The following is a 12471-nucleotide window of genomic DNA, read 5'->3' as shown; positions in this document are numbered from 1 at the left end:
ATCCACTATTTACAAGGACTGTGTTGCATCCCTTGGACTAGAGAGGGAGTTAACCATTAAATCTGAACGGCCACTGATTCAGGAGAAAATGCTTTGGGCTTTACCTGAGAGCTAGGAGAACCCAGCTGTTCCAAACCTGTCTGCAAAGGGCTGGCAGATGGAGTAGTGGAAAACCTACCAAAGATATGAAGGGGTGGGAGGTGGGGGTGGGGAAGGAAACAAAAGTGACAATAAGGAAGGCAAAGACGGCATTAGTTTAAAACTATTGGGTAAGGGGTTTCCCACTGATACCAGGGGTGCGTCCAGATGAGCAGGAACGCATGTTTCCCTGAGGATGGGTAACAGCAGCACACCTACTGCTGCTGCTTGTCCCTGGGGAACACTCATGTCATGTGTGCTTTGGCATGCAGCAGGCTATCCCAGGTGGGGTAGAGGTGGCTGGGGCCACCAACTGCTGACCTGGCAGCCTTACCTGGAGTCCTGGGGACTTCCAGGAGCTGGAGCTGGAATGTGGCTCCAGCCGACCAAGCTCTGGCTTTGTGGAGTGCATGCTGCCCCACGTTTTTGGCATGGGTGTTTATTTGACCCCAGGATTCTGTTCAATATGGGGAGCTTGACAACCAGATCTGTAATATTAAAAATGCATTTATGAATACTAGATAATTTTTTACTATCTCTGGTATGGAAAATGGCAATATAGCAGGGAGACTTAAGCAAAGGCAGAATAATTACCAATTTGTCTAGTTTCCTTTTGCTCCTAACACTGGATGCAATGGAAAATATATTTTAAATGACATTATTTTTTTGCTCTGTCACTTTCTGTAACTGCATTTAAAAAAAAAAACAAAAAAACAAAAAACACCCTTGTAATGTGTTATAACTTTGTTTGTTTAGACTGATGTTGTTTTTGTTTTCTGTAGGTTTTTTCATTCAATAACTGGTACCTTTAGGCATCTTTAAATCATTTGGAATATGGCAGAAGCAGTGCTGATTGATCTACTTGGGCTAGAAATGAATTCACAGGATAGCAGCTTTCAAAAATTACTACATAACATGCTAGAAGCTGTTGAAAAGCACTATTCAGTCAGTGCCCCATCTGTTTACATAATGTGCTGCCAGACTCAGCAAAGTGGAAGGAATGCTGTGCAAGATTGGTTACTTAAAGCAATGAGTGGCGCTCAAATTCTGGAGAGAAGTTTTGAGGTTATCTGCGCAGCAAATGCAACTGCTGCTTTGTACACAATTAAACAAAAACTTGATAAAAAGGACCTAAGCATTATTAAAATCATTTTGCCAGCACAAAGGAAAGCCTTAATGAGAGCATTTATAGACCACCTATTCACATCTGTCTACCAGTTTGAATTTGAAGAATTACGGGTGGACTGTGAACCCAGCCACCTTCAAGAAGCTGAAACGCAGAATGAAATGCAAACGCTCCCTGCGCAGGAGACGGAATTAATCGTGAATGAGATTCAGACATACCTAGAAAGGCTGCCAAGCCTGAGAGGGGAGCTCACCATTCTCAAATCTGTCTTGATCCCAGGTAAAGTGGGAAATGGATTTTGTCTGTTTTCGGCTCTTGAACCCTACAAAGCTTATTGATCTGTATAATCTCTCTTATATGATTTGGAATTGAGGCCTGAAGAAGTTTTCCATTCCCAAACTGACATTATATGTTGCTATAATAATGTACAGAGACCATAAAACGTAATCGGGGGAGAGAGAAGTCCTGAGTATAGACATACCTTAGGACAGCCAAAGTCTGCCTCTGCTCAGGCACTCTTGTAAGACCAGGAGTACCACTGGGCCAGATTTAACTTGGAACACCACCAAAGGACACCTAAATTATGTTGGAAGAGCCCAGAATCAGGTCACTTAGCCAGGGATCCTGGCTTTCTCTGATCCTTTTTTTTTTTTTTTTTTTTTTTAAAAAAAAAAAAAATCCCAATTTTTTGGTTTTAAAAAAAAAAACAAAAAAACCAACTTTTTTTTTTTTTTTTTTAAAAAAAAAAAAAATCCCAATTTTTTGGTTTTAAAAAAAAAAACAAAAAAACCAACTTTTTTTTTTTTTTTTTTAAAGGAAAAAAAAATCTCCAATTTCTGGATTTTAAAAAAGTAACTCAAAAATCCACACTTTTTTTTTTTTCATGATCAAAATGAAGCACCACTATATCCATCTAACCTAGCCTAGTGTTTTATTTTAATCATGAAAAAATGTAGATTTTTGGGTTACTTTTTTTTTTTAAGCTGGAAATTGGAGGGGGGGGGGTTGTTTGGAGAGAACTAGGATACCTGCTTATAGCTAATTTTGTCCTTCTTTCTTCATGAGTAAGTTTTTGTTTGTTTGTTTTTGTGCAGTGACTTCAGGAGAAGAAGCATAGACTCTAACCCTATGTGTTTTTATTTTAGTGCTGATAGAGTAGGCAAGAAATGCTATCTTAAGAGAGAGGGTTGGTAGTGCCCATTTTTAAGAAAAGCCATTCCAGAGTGAGCCACGGGGTACAATGCCATGCACACGGACACGCTTAAACTAATTGTTCCCTTTCTAAAGCTTGAAGACTTTAGCCAGTCAAAGGGGTGCATCTCTACTGTTGAAGGTGCTGGCTAGGAAGGAGCCTAAAGGGACTCCTAGCACGTTCTATTGGATGCTGACATTGATCCCTTGGATATTGTACTGTAGCAGTGGGAAGGTGAAAACAACCCTGTTCAAATTAAAACTATCTGCTTATTCATATTCTGACTACTTGAAATTATACCCCCCAAATAAAATAATTGAATTATAGGGCTTTTTTTTTTTTTTTCCAATTTGGCGCACTTGCTCAGATATTAAGATAAGAATTATGGTCTCCTGCAACTGTTCTCAAAACATCCTTAGACATTCAGAAAATCTTTTCTACCATAAAAGTACTAGTTTTAACATTTTGCTACCTCACTTTTCTCCTATGGGCATGTCCAGATGAACCTGCATGTGCCTCTTGCTGCATCTCAAAGCAATATGAGATGTGGTAAGAGGCACACTGGGACCAAAAAAAGTTCCCTGCACTGCATATTTATTGTAGGCTCAAAATTTGATACCTGGACATCCAAGTATCCAAAGAAAAACAAAACAAACAAAACCCTGCAGAAAAAAGCAGTGGCTTCCAAATTGCTTTAAACTTGTAAATGTATCAATAAAACATTGTCCAGCTGATCTCTCTCTTTATAGTGGCATGTCATTTTAATAGTGAAAGAACATTATTTTGGGTATTTTAATGAGAGAATTTGGGTTTCTTATTGGAGAATTTGCGATTTTTAAATGAGAAACACCTGATATCTGCTGGTGAGACAAGTGCCAATACCTGGACAGAGGAGCATATCCAGGGCCAGCACTTGAGACCCAGCTAGAAGGCAGACTAGGTGGCTGACCTCTTGGCCATTTGGGGCCAAGAGGATACACTTGGACAGTTCAAAGGAGGCCACCACAAGGAGCACATCTGGGTCATAACTGCCCAGATGACAGAGTGGGGGCACCCCATCAGGGTCTGGGAAGAGTGCAGCCATGGAGCCGCAGGTCCAAGGGGATTGATGTTGTCACAAGTGGCATCAGGTTAGAGCTAGGCAGCAGCCCCCACTACCAGACTACTGCAGTGAGTAGAGGGAGCAGGGGCCATTCCAGCTTAGGGCTGCTTCAGCAGTCCAGCTGGCACAAGGGGTACTGTCCCCAGATACCAACTGGCTGGGCCTTGGAACCTACTGAGGGCAAGTAGCTGTGAGCTGCTTGCCAGGGCAGGCTTTTATCCTGCTGGTTTTTATACAGGCTCTAGCTCCCCCTGGCTGCAGATCTGGGAGGAGCTGGACAGAATTATTTTGCCCCAAGTGGCACAACATGCTCCCATACCAAAGTGTATGTCTGGGCACATGCACTGAGGCAAAAATCCCTGGCTGAAATTTGTGCCGTTCTTATTTCAGCTGCTGCAAGCACATGTGCCTGAGTTAACTTCCAAGGCAGAGGGAAGGATTTTTCTGTATGAGTTGTATGGAACTTTACATCAGAGCCAGGAGTCAGGGGATTAAGACATCTCTTGTATTGGAGAAGAGACAGAACTTGCTTGAATGCACAGGCAATAGAACTGTAGAGATTGTATCTGGCTCACATGCATGCAGTCATCCCCTACATCCGGGCCTGGTGACACAATCGCAGAATGGATTTTCAGCACACTATTGGGTGTGGGTTTTGCCTGCACGTGCCCACGTAGCAGAGGCCTCCAGAAGGTTCAGCTCCTTAGCTTCAGATTTCAAAGAAATAGCAGACTTATCTGGAGTCGCTCAGTGGAGGGAGGAGCCACTTGTTCAAAAATCCCTTGCCTCTATACCTTCTCAACCAGGTGCCATGGCACCCCAGATCCTTTTAAGGGCCCTGGGTGACATTAGAACTATAGGTGCTTGCTCACCTTTGATTCACAAGATTAAACCCAGAGATGTCGAAGACTAATCCATAGGAATTTTGACATGCTTCAGTGTTTTCTGAGTTCTCTGCAACAGATGAATTGCTCTATTTTTTCCATAGTTTAAAAAAAAAGAGTGGAAGCAAAGAGCTGGCACTTTTTGAGAGTGTTTTACCATGCTTAGAACCATTGCTCTGTATTGTGAATACCTGGATGCTATTTAACCTGCTGTAGCTTCCTTCCCAGAAGCCCTTTTAGAGAAGGAGGGGGAACTATAAAACATAAAGCAGACTTGGCTTGTAGTGATTGTCCTTGGATTTTCCCTGCATGTTTGAAAGGGGTTGTGTTGGACTGAGTAAAGATCCTGCTGCCTTGCATCCCTCAGCCTGGAGCTCTATGGAGTTCCAAGGTTAATGTTCTGTAAAGAGCAACAATTGGAAGTCTAGGACCCGTCTCCTCTCCCCTTCCCAAATGGAGTACCGGGAAATGGGAAGAGCTCTGCAGCCTAGAGTAAACTGATTTTGGAGAGGACCAGGCTTGGCAACAGGAGAATAAAGCAGATCTCTATGACTATCTAAATTGGGAAATAAGTAGTGGGGGTAAGCTTATGGAGGGGATGCAGAAATGGGAGGTCTGGCTGTTCAGTTAAAAGATACAATATGTGAATTTATGCTTGCTGTCCTCCAGGCTGCAGAGCAGAATGGAGGTGGTTGTTTTCCCTATTTCTGGTCTGTACTAGCTGACACATGGCAGGCAGGAAGGAATATTTTTTTCCCCCCTCCTATTGCTACAGGGGTTGAGCTCTTTTTGTTTTTGGGGTTTTTTTGGGTTTCTGAGAAGCATTGGGTGTTGGCTTCAGCCAAGGCTGGAGACTTTGCCTGGGGTGTGCTAGAACTCCAACCTGGAGCCCCAGTTAGTGTCTTGCCCCTCTGCTCAGGGTCAGACCAGTTGTCACACTTGGCATCAGGAAGGAATTGTACCCTGCAGTCGGATCGGTAGGGGCTCATGGCTAAGGGAAGAAGAGTTCCTCTAGTGGGGATTGGGAGCACATGTAAAAATGCCCAGTGCCTTGTAGTGGTACGAGATGATTGTGTAGCTTTAGGAACAGGTCAGACACTCATATGTAATGGTTTAGATGGAGTTGATTCTGTCTCAGGAAGGAGGTTGGATTAGATGACCTCTGGAGATCCCTTCCAGGCTACTTTTTCTGGGATTCTAATGCTATACCCCTGAGATGGCTCTTCCTCACTCCATGCTTTCCCCTGGCAAAGGCTGCCACTTAACTTGTTTCATCTCACAGATGCCATTTTCAAAACTCCTTTTTACCTGTGCTATAATCTGATTGGGCAATACTAGTGCAGAACACTTTTTTTTTTTTTCCAGGATTGTCAGTTGTTTCAAACTTGCTTCTCACTAGGTGACATCTTCCTTCATGGGTTCACCACACGGGCAGGTGGCATCTCCTACGTACCAACACTTAGCTCCTTCAACCTGTTCAGCAATCCCATGCGGAGAGATCCAAAAATCGTGGTCAGAGAAAACCTACGCAGGTTATCCACCGCTGCAGGCTTTGACCCAAAGACATATCACAGTGTGAAGGTATGGTATTGGACAACCATGGGTTTCTGTATAAACTAACTGGATCTTTCCTTTTGTGTACCAGTGAAAGTTTACATTTTTATTGTGTGTCTTACTCTTGCCTTCTCACCAAGAACATAATTTTGCCCCCAACTTCCAAGGCACTTACTGTTTGTAAGTGGGAGGACGTGAATGGGGACGAGTCGCTGTATACATGCTCTATTTTTCATGTTCTTCCTCTACAACACTTACTACTGACCCAGTTCTTATGACAGTTCATCCTAGGAAAATGTAACTGAAGTGTCTCTGTACAAAGAGGAAGGCCCAGTGCCTTCTCCTAAGCATACTCTAATGTGGGGTGGCCAACTTGTGGCACACATGCCACTCAACCTCCGTGTGGCACACAACAGATTGGGGAGGAGCAGGGAACAAAGTGGCAGAAAGGCATGGAGCAGAAAGATCAACAGTCAGGCAGGGAGCACAGGACAGGAAGCATAAAATGGAGCAGCAGTTTGGGCAGGGGACAGGAAGTAGAGTGGTATGCAGGAAGGGTGTGGGGCCTAGCTTGTCACAAGCCTACCAGAAAAGTTGGCCCCCACTGTTCTAATATCTGTTTTTCAATCTTGAAGTTTGTGCCTAAAAGTAGTAAATAGTTTGTGAGGCTATGAATGAACATTACATTTGCACCCAGAAAAAACTTTTATCCTAGGACTATATATACATCCATTATTCAGCCTCAAGTCTCTGAAGTATGACCAATAAAATCTTTTTTTTCTTTTCCCCTGGGATATCCTGTTGTACATGTGTATGACTACTGCAGTTCCATCCAGGGACAAGCATGTCCAGCTGTGTGCTCACACTGGCCACCTACTGGTGAAGGAGCAGTATGGCATCCTGGAAAGGTGATGTGCACAGGACGGCTACACCAGTTTTAATCTGGGTCATATCCCAAGACAAGTAGTCCTGCCTCAAGTAAAACATTTTATTTACAACTTTAAAGGCCCACAGTCAGTGATGCATAGATCTCTTTGTATAAAAATGCAGTTCTTTGGTGGTCTAATGTTATGTGTCAAGTAGAAGATAATCTGTTTTTAAAAAGGGATTTGAAGGCAAGGAAAATGGGCATTTGAAGGAAAAAAGGTCTCGACCATAAGTATTCATATGAAAGAGAATGTGAACAAGCTGCAAAAAGTGACGAAAAGACCACTCAGCATAGTAAGAACTGTTCTTTTCTTTCCATGCCTTATACTGACAGGTCAACCATGCCAATGATGTTTGGATAATGGGAAAGACTGAACCTAAGAGTTATGATGGAATAACAACAAACTGGAGAGGGGTTACAATAGCAGCTCCAGGTGCTGACTGCATACCTGTACTCTTTGCTGATCCTGTCAAAAAAGCCTGTGGTGCTGCTCATTCAGGTAAGTTTTACTCCAGAAATATGCACCAATAAAATACAGCTTGGAAACTGTTGGAAAGTGACCACTTACCTACTAAATATGGCCTAATAGTTTGACTTAGGGGGTGAGCAATTATTTTAGCTGGAGGGCTGCTTAATGAGATTTGGTGAGCTATTGAGGGCTGCAAGGGTAGCCCCGTCCCTTGACAAGTGCCCTGCCCCACTGGTCACCATCTTGGGACCAGATATCCAGGTATCCACCAGAAGTCCCTCCCCTTGGCTCCTGAAATACTCCTTTTGGGAGGGGGAATTTGCAATCTTGGAACCAGGAAAAACCAAATTGTATACTAATAGTCAAACATCTATAATACACTTCTTAAAAATAAAATTAAAATATTTTGTCATGTTTTCATAGGGTGTGAGTATAGAGGATTGCATAACAGCTCTACAATAAAGTCTTAATCTTGTATATTAAGATTAAGGGGGGTTACAGGTGGGTGGGTATGTATAGGGGATGGTTGTGTGTGTATGGTATGATATGTTGCAGGGTATATGTGGGGGGTGGGGACTGCACCCCACCCCACCCCACCCTGGCGCATAGCCCTCATTGCCAAGGGCAGCAGCAGCAGGGGGCACGTCTTTGGGGTGCTTGTAGCCCAAGCAGGCACTGCTGCCTGGTGCTGTGCAGCTCCAGCCAGTTCTGGGAGCTGCCGGAGGCAGCAAGGAGCAGAGCCAGGCCAGTTTGCCTCTATCATGTTGGGCTCCCCACAGCACACATCCAGCTCCTGGCACTCTTGTATGACATGGGGGGAGGGAAGCCCCACATAATGGAGCTGGCAGCCTTCTTCACTTCCATAGGAGTCCCAGTGCCAGGTCCTGGGACTCCTATGGAAATGGAGGGAAACCACCTTCTCTGCTTCCTGGCGGAGTCCCAGCATCTCTGTGGCAGCAGGGAGTGGGGCTAGGCCACCAGGTCCATTGTGTGGGGCTTCCCTCTGGTAGCACATCAGTACCAGAAGCTGCACATGCAACATGAGGAGCCCAGTGCGATAGAGGGGGCTGGCCTGGCTCCCTCCACTCCTTGCCATCACATGCAGCTCCCAGAACTGGCTGGAGCTAAACAGCACTAGGCAGCAGCACAGGCCGAGGGCCCCCACCTGGTGCTGCTGGCAGGGGCTGTGTACCTGTACTCCCACCTGGGAAGCAGCAGGGCAGCTGCAGCTAACTCACTGCCTAGAGCGAGTGTTGCACCAGGGACAGGAGGAGGAGCAGCTGGAGGCTGGGGAAGCAGAGCGGGTCCCCCAGTGGCAGCAGCAGCCCCACCCAAGAACTGCATGTGCTGGCTGGGGCAGGCCCTTCCACATACAAGGGAAGGAAGGAGGCGCCCGGGCTGGGTGGGGTACAGTTAATTTGTGGGCACCCATGAGCTGGATGAAGCTACCTGGCAGGCCACATTTTGTCTGCCCCTGGCTTAACTGGTGATGTTAAATTGGGTGAGAGTGGACAAAGTTAACTATGTCTTGGCACTTTTTTTTATTTCCAGGCATGCTAACATCTTGGAGAAATCTTGTAATGCATGCATCTAAGGCTGGATGAATACTTTTTAAAATTATAATGTATTATGTTTTTTGGCCAAATTAAAATAAAAAAAAAATTTCTTTTTGTTTTGTTAACTTGTCGTCTTTTTTTTTAAATGAGTCAAATTCATTTGGGGTCATAGTTTCATAGGGTCAAACAAGACAATTCATTTGACCTGAAACAAACTAATCTGGGATAGTTTTAAGCAGAGCAAAACTGAGAAGCAGATTTGGTATGCTTTTCTTCAGTGTGTCCCACTTCCTAGGAATGTGCTTTTAACCATTAATTGATTTGAGGATGTTGTAGGGTGTTTGCCTCTGTCTGGGGGGTGGAGGGTGCACTTGCACTCCCCCTTTGATTCCTGCTCCACCCAAAGTTTAAAACCAACCAACTGCCTGGCAGTGGCAGCAGCATTTGTAGTCAGGCAGTGGTGAGGGAGTTGGTTGACTTTATGGCTCATTTATGATCTACCCAATCTCTTCTAAACTCTTTTTTTCAGCAGGTATTAATGATCCTATCTTCCTTGTAATGGCCGTGATATTCCACTAATCAAGCTATCCTTTTCTTCTGCAATTCTGTTTTCTATTAGATGCTTCTGGTAATGAAGTGCTCATTTCACAGCCCTGCATGCTGGTTTAGATTAATTCTAATGAAATTATACTTCAGGTGGTTTGAAGTTTTTTGCTCCAGTTTAATAAGCTGAATACTACAGCCCTGAGTCACTAGCATACCAGTGAAGCTTCTAGTTTTATTTTTAACAGGAGAAAAATGTCTTGCTGTATATGTGGTGATGGACCTCGCCCTTTTTGCCCCCTTTTCAAAATTTTGTATCTGCCTGCCTCTGTCTTTTCTGTTGAATATTCGTTTAACCCATAGAGTGTGTATGTTTCTATAACTTGGTGGTGGGAACCAAGTTCTAGCTGCTCCAGTTAATTACTTTGTATAAAGTGGAAAAGCTTCAAAAAAAGACTTGCATTGGAATCCCTTATAGCAGAGGTTCCAAAATTGTAGACCACTCCTTAATTTTTTTGGTGAATAAAGTATTCACCAAAAAGTTTTGCCCTGCCCTATGTGTACCACAGCTTGGGTATGTCAGATTCCACTGAAACGCATACATTTTTAACGTTTTTGGGGGGGGGGGGGGGATTGTTTTTCGTTTTTTAAAAGATTTCTGTCTGAATTGTCCAGGCTCCTTTTTATATGAATATCAAGTGGTCATTTAGTTTTATGCAGTAGGTCTACACAGGGTAGGATATGTTCTAATGATCCAAACCCATAGAGGAGGGAATTCTTGAGTTTTTAATCTCACCTTTCAGGGTGACTTCTTGCCTTGAATTAGTTATTGCACCTCTCTTCAGTATCCATACTGTATGATACTGCTACATCATAAGAATGCTCAGAGCATGGTTTCTTTGTTAGCGATGAATTATTTTTGTTCCCTGTATTTCATGCCAAGAAGGAAGCCATAAAATAGAAAAAACAAACTGACAAGACTTTTTTTTTTCCCTTTCTCTCAGGATGGAGAGGTACTTTAATGGGAGTTGCTATGGCTACAGTAAGTGCTATGATTGCAGAATATGGATGCAATGTACAGGATATTCTTGTGGTGCTAGGCCCATCTGTTGGGCCTTGTTGCTATACCCTTCCTCAGGAGTCAGCAAAGGAATTTCACCAAATTGATCCAAAGTGTGTAAGATCGTTTGACTCTCCAACTCCTTACATTGATATTAGAAGAGCAACACGGTAAGTCTGATGCATTTTTATTTCATGTGATGCAGCTTTATTATTCTAAGTAGCTTAGAGGCAAGGTGAAAAGACTCTGACCTAGAAGGAATTATGATGGCAGTTCTAGTTGAATTGCTGATATAGGGAGAATCCTGGAAGATGGGGGTTGATGGTCCTCAGCACCTTACAGGCCCAAGCCCAGAATAACACTTGCTCACCTTCTTGCTATGTTGCGGCTTTTATTTTACTTTCATAAGTACAAGTAGTTCTCTTTTCTGTATTGATATTTTAAGATTAAATTTGTCTGGAATAAAAGGTGGGGTTTTTTTAATTTTCATTTAGCCCAGACAAAGTATTGGCACACTTTTCATCTTACAGTGATAATATAAATCGGAGGTACCAAACTTACTGGCTTCACAGGCGTCCGAGATGTACAGAATTGTGGTCTGAATTGACCCCACGGACCAGGCTCCTGAGCTGCATGCAGTATGTGGGGCTGGTCTGGGGTACATACTGCATGAGGTGAGAAGGGCTAGTCTTTGGGCTCTATACAGACTGGCCCCGGATCCAGCATGCAGGGATGGACCAGTTCCACAGGCAGCGTGCATGTCAGACCGGCCCTGCATGCCACATGCAGCACGCAGGGCCAGTCTGCAACCTGTAGCCTGTAGTAGGGCATCATGGGCCAGATCTTTGACACCCCAGCAATAAATGGCACTGTTGTTGCAGTGTCATTAAGATCAGACCTTAAGAATTGCGCCTGTTCAAAAAATCCAAAATGATCATTTTATATTTTATTTGTTTTCCTTCAAGAGCACTTTTGGAGAGCGGAGGGATTCTGCCTCAGAACATACAGGACGATTCCATCGCTGACCAGAACCAAAACATCACTTTCTGTACAGCCTGCCACCCTGATAAGTTTTACTCTCATGTTCGTGATGGTAATAACTTTGGGACCCAGATTGGTTTCATATCAATCAGAAACTGAGGCAGTTTGGCTTATTCTTGGGTAGTAATTAGGCTGTATCTCTCGGGATGGTAGACCCTTGTCCTCCCCTCCATGTGACGTTATCTCAAGAAGGATGGATTTACCACAGCTCTTGGGATTCTGCTGCTTCCCCGCACTGTTCCTCTGGGAAGCAAGACCAGCCGCAGAATAAAATGGGGCCACAGGCTCGTATGAGAACCACGGATCAGTGGGGACGATGCCATTTGTAAACTGTGTCCAAGGCTCGCATGGCTCCTGTTGCCCAACTCCCACTTCCATATGCTCAGGTATCTGTTTACAGTGTGGTAAACCTCTGAAGTGAATTACTGCTACTCCAGACGAACTGCTTGCAGTGTAAGCTGCATCCTAGATTTCTGGCTTGAAAACAGCATGCTTCATAAAACAGTGTTTCTTTAACCCTTCTTCCTGGCCATGCTTTATGGAGCTAAGCTCACATGCTGCAACCACTGATGCTTACACTGGGAAACTATTTTCATATCCCATGTTTTGCTCTTTCTATCCTCACTGATTCCAGAGGCTATCATATGCTACTTGGTACCTAGAAATTGAACTGTTATCAAGAGGCTGGTAAAGAACAGTGCCAGCAATGTAAATAATAAACCATTTTAAAAGACTGGGAATTGGAGAAGAGCAAGAAATTAGAATTGGGATGTTTCTTTTCCTATCTGACATACTTCTGGAACCTTTCTATCCTTTATGTGCTGTGTGGATTGAAATGATTGGGCTCATTTTGTTTGCCAAAGAGGTAACTAGAAATG

The 12471-nt window shown here is 43.8% G+C and overlaps 1 protein-coding gene across 1 annotated transcript in view; it reads left to right on the top strand.

Annotated features, from left to right (window-relative positions):
* The window catches only part of LACC1 (laccase domain containing 1), a 22166-nt gene extending 10249 nt beyond the window's left edge, over positions 1 to 11917 (top strand). The window contains exons 2-6 of the mRNA XM_019525425.1: positions 912 to 1543; positions 5842 to 6023; positions 7258 to 7423; positions 10497 to 10722; positions 11518 to 11917. Coding sequence (XP_019380970.1) covers positions 973 to 1543; positions 5842 to 6023; positions 7258 to 7423; positions 10497 to 10722; positions 11518 to 11692 — 1320 coding nt within the window. The 5' untranslated portion in view covers positions 912 to 972 and the 3' untranslated portion in view covers positions 11693 to 11917. The remainder of the gene's footprint in view (positions 1 to 911; positions 1544 to 5841; positions 6024 to 7257; positions 7424 to 10496; positions 10723 to 11517) is intronic.
* Positions 11918 to 12471: the final 554 nt, after the last annotated feature.

Source organism: Gavialis gangeticus, unplaced genomic scaffold, assembly GCF_001723915.1.
Source record: "Gavialis gangeticus isolate Ggan-Ray unplaced genomic scaffold, GavGan_comp1, whole genome shotgun sequence".
Classification (NCBI taxonomy): Eukaryota; Metazoa; Chordata; order Crocodylia; family Gavialidae; genus Gavialis; species Gavialis gangeticus.
This window is presented reverse-complemented; position numbering and strand designations above follow the sequence as displayed.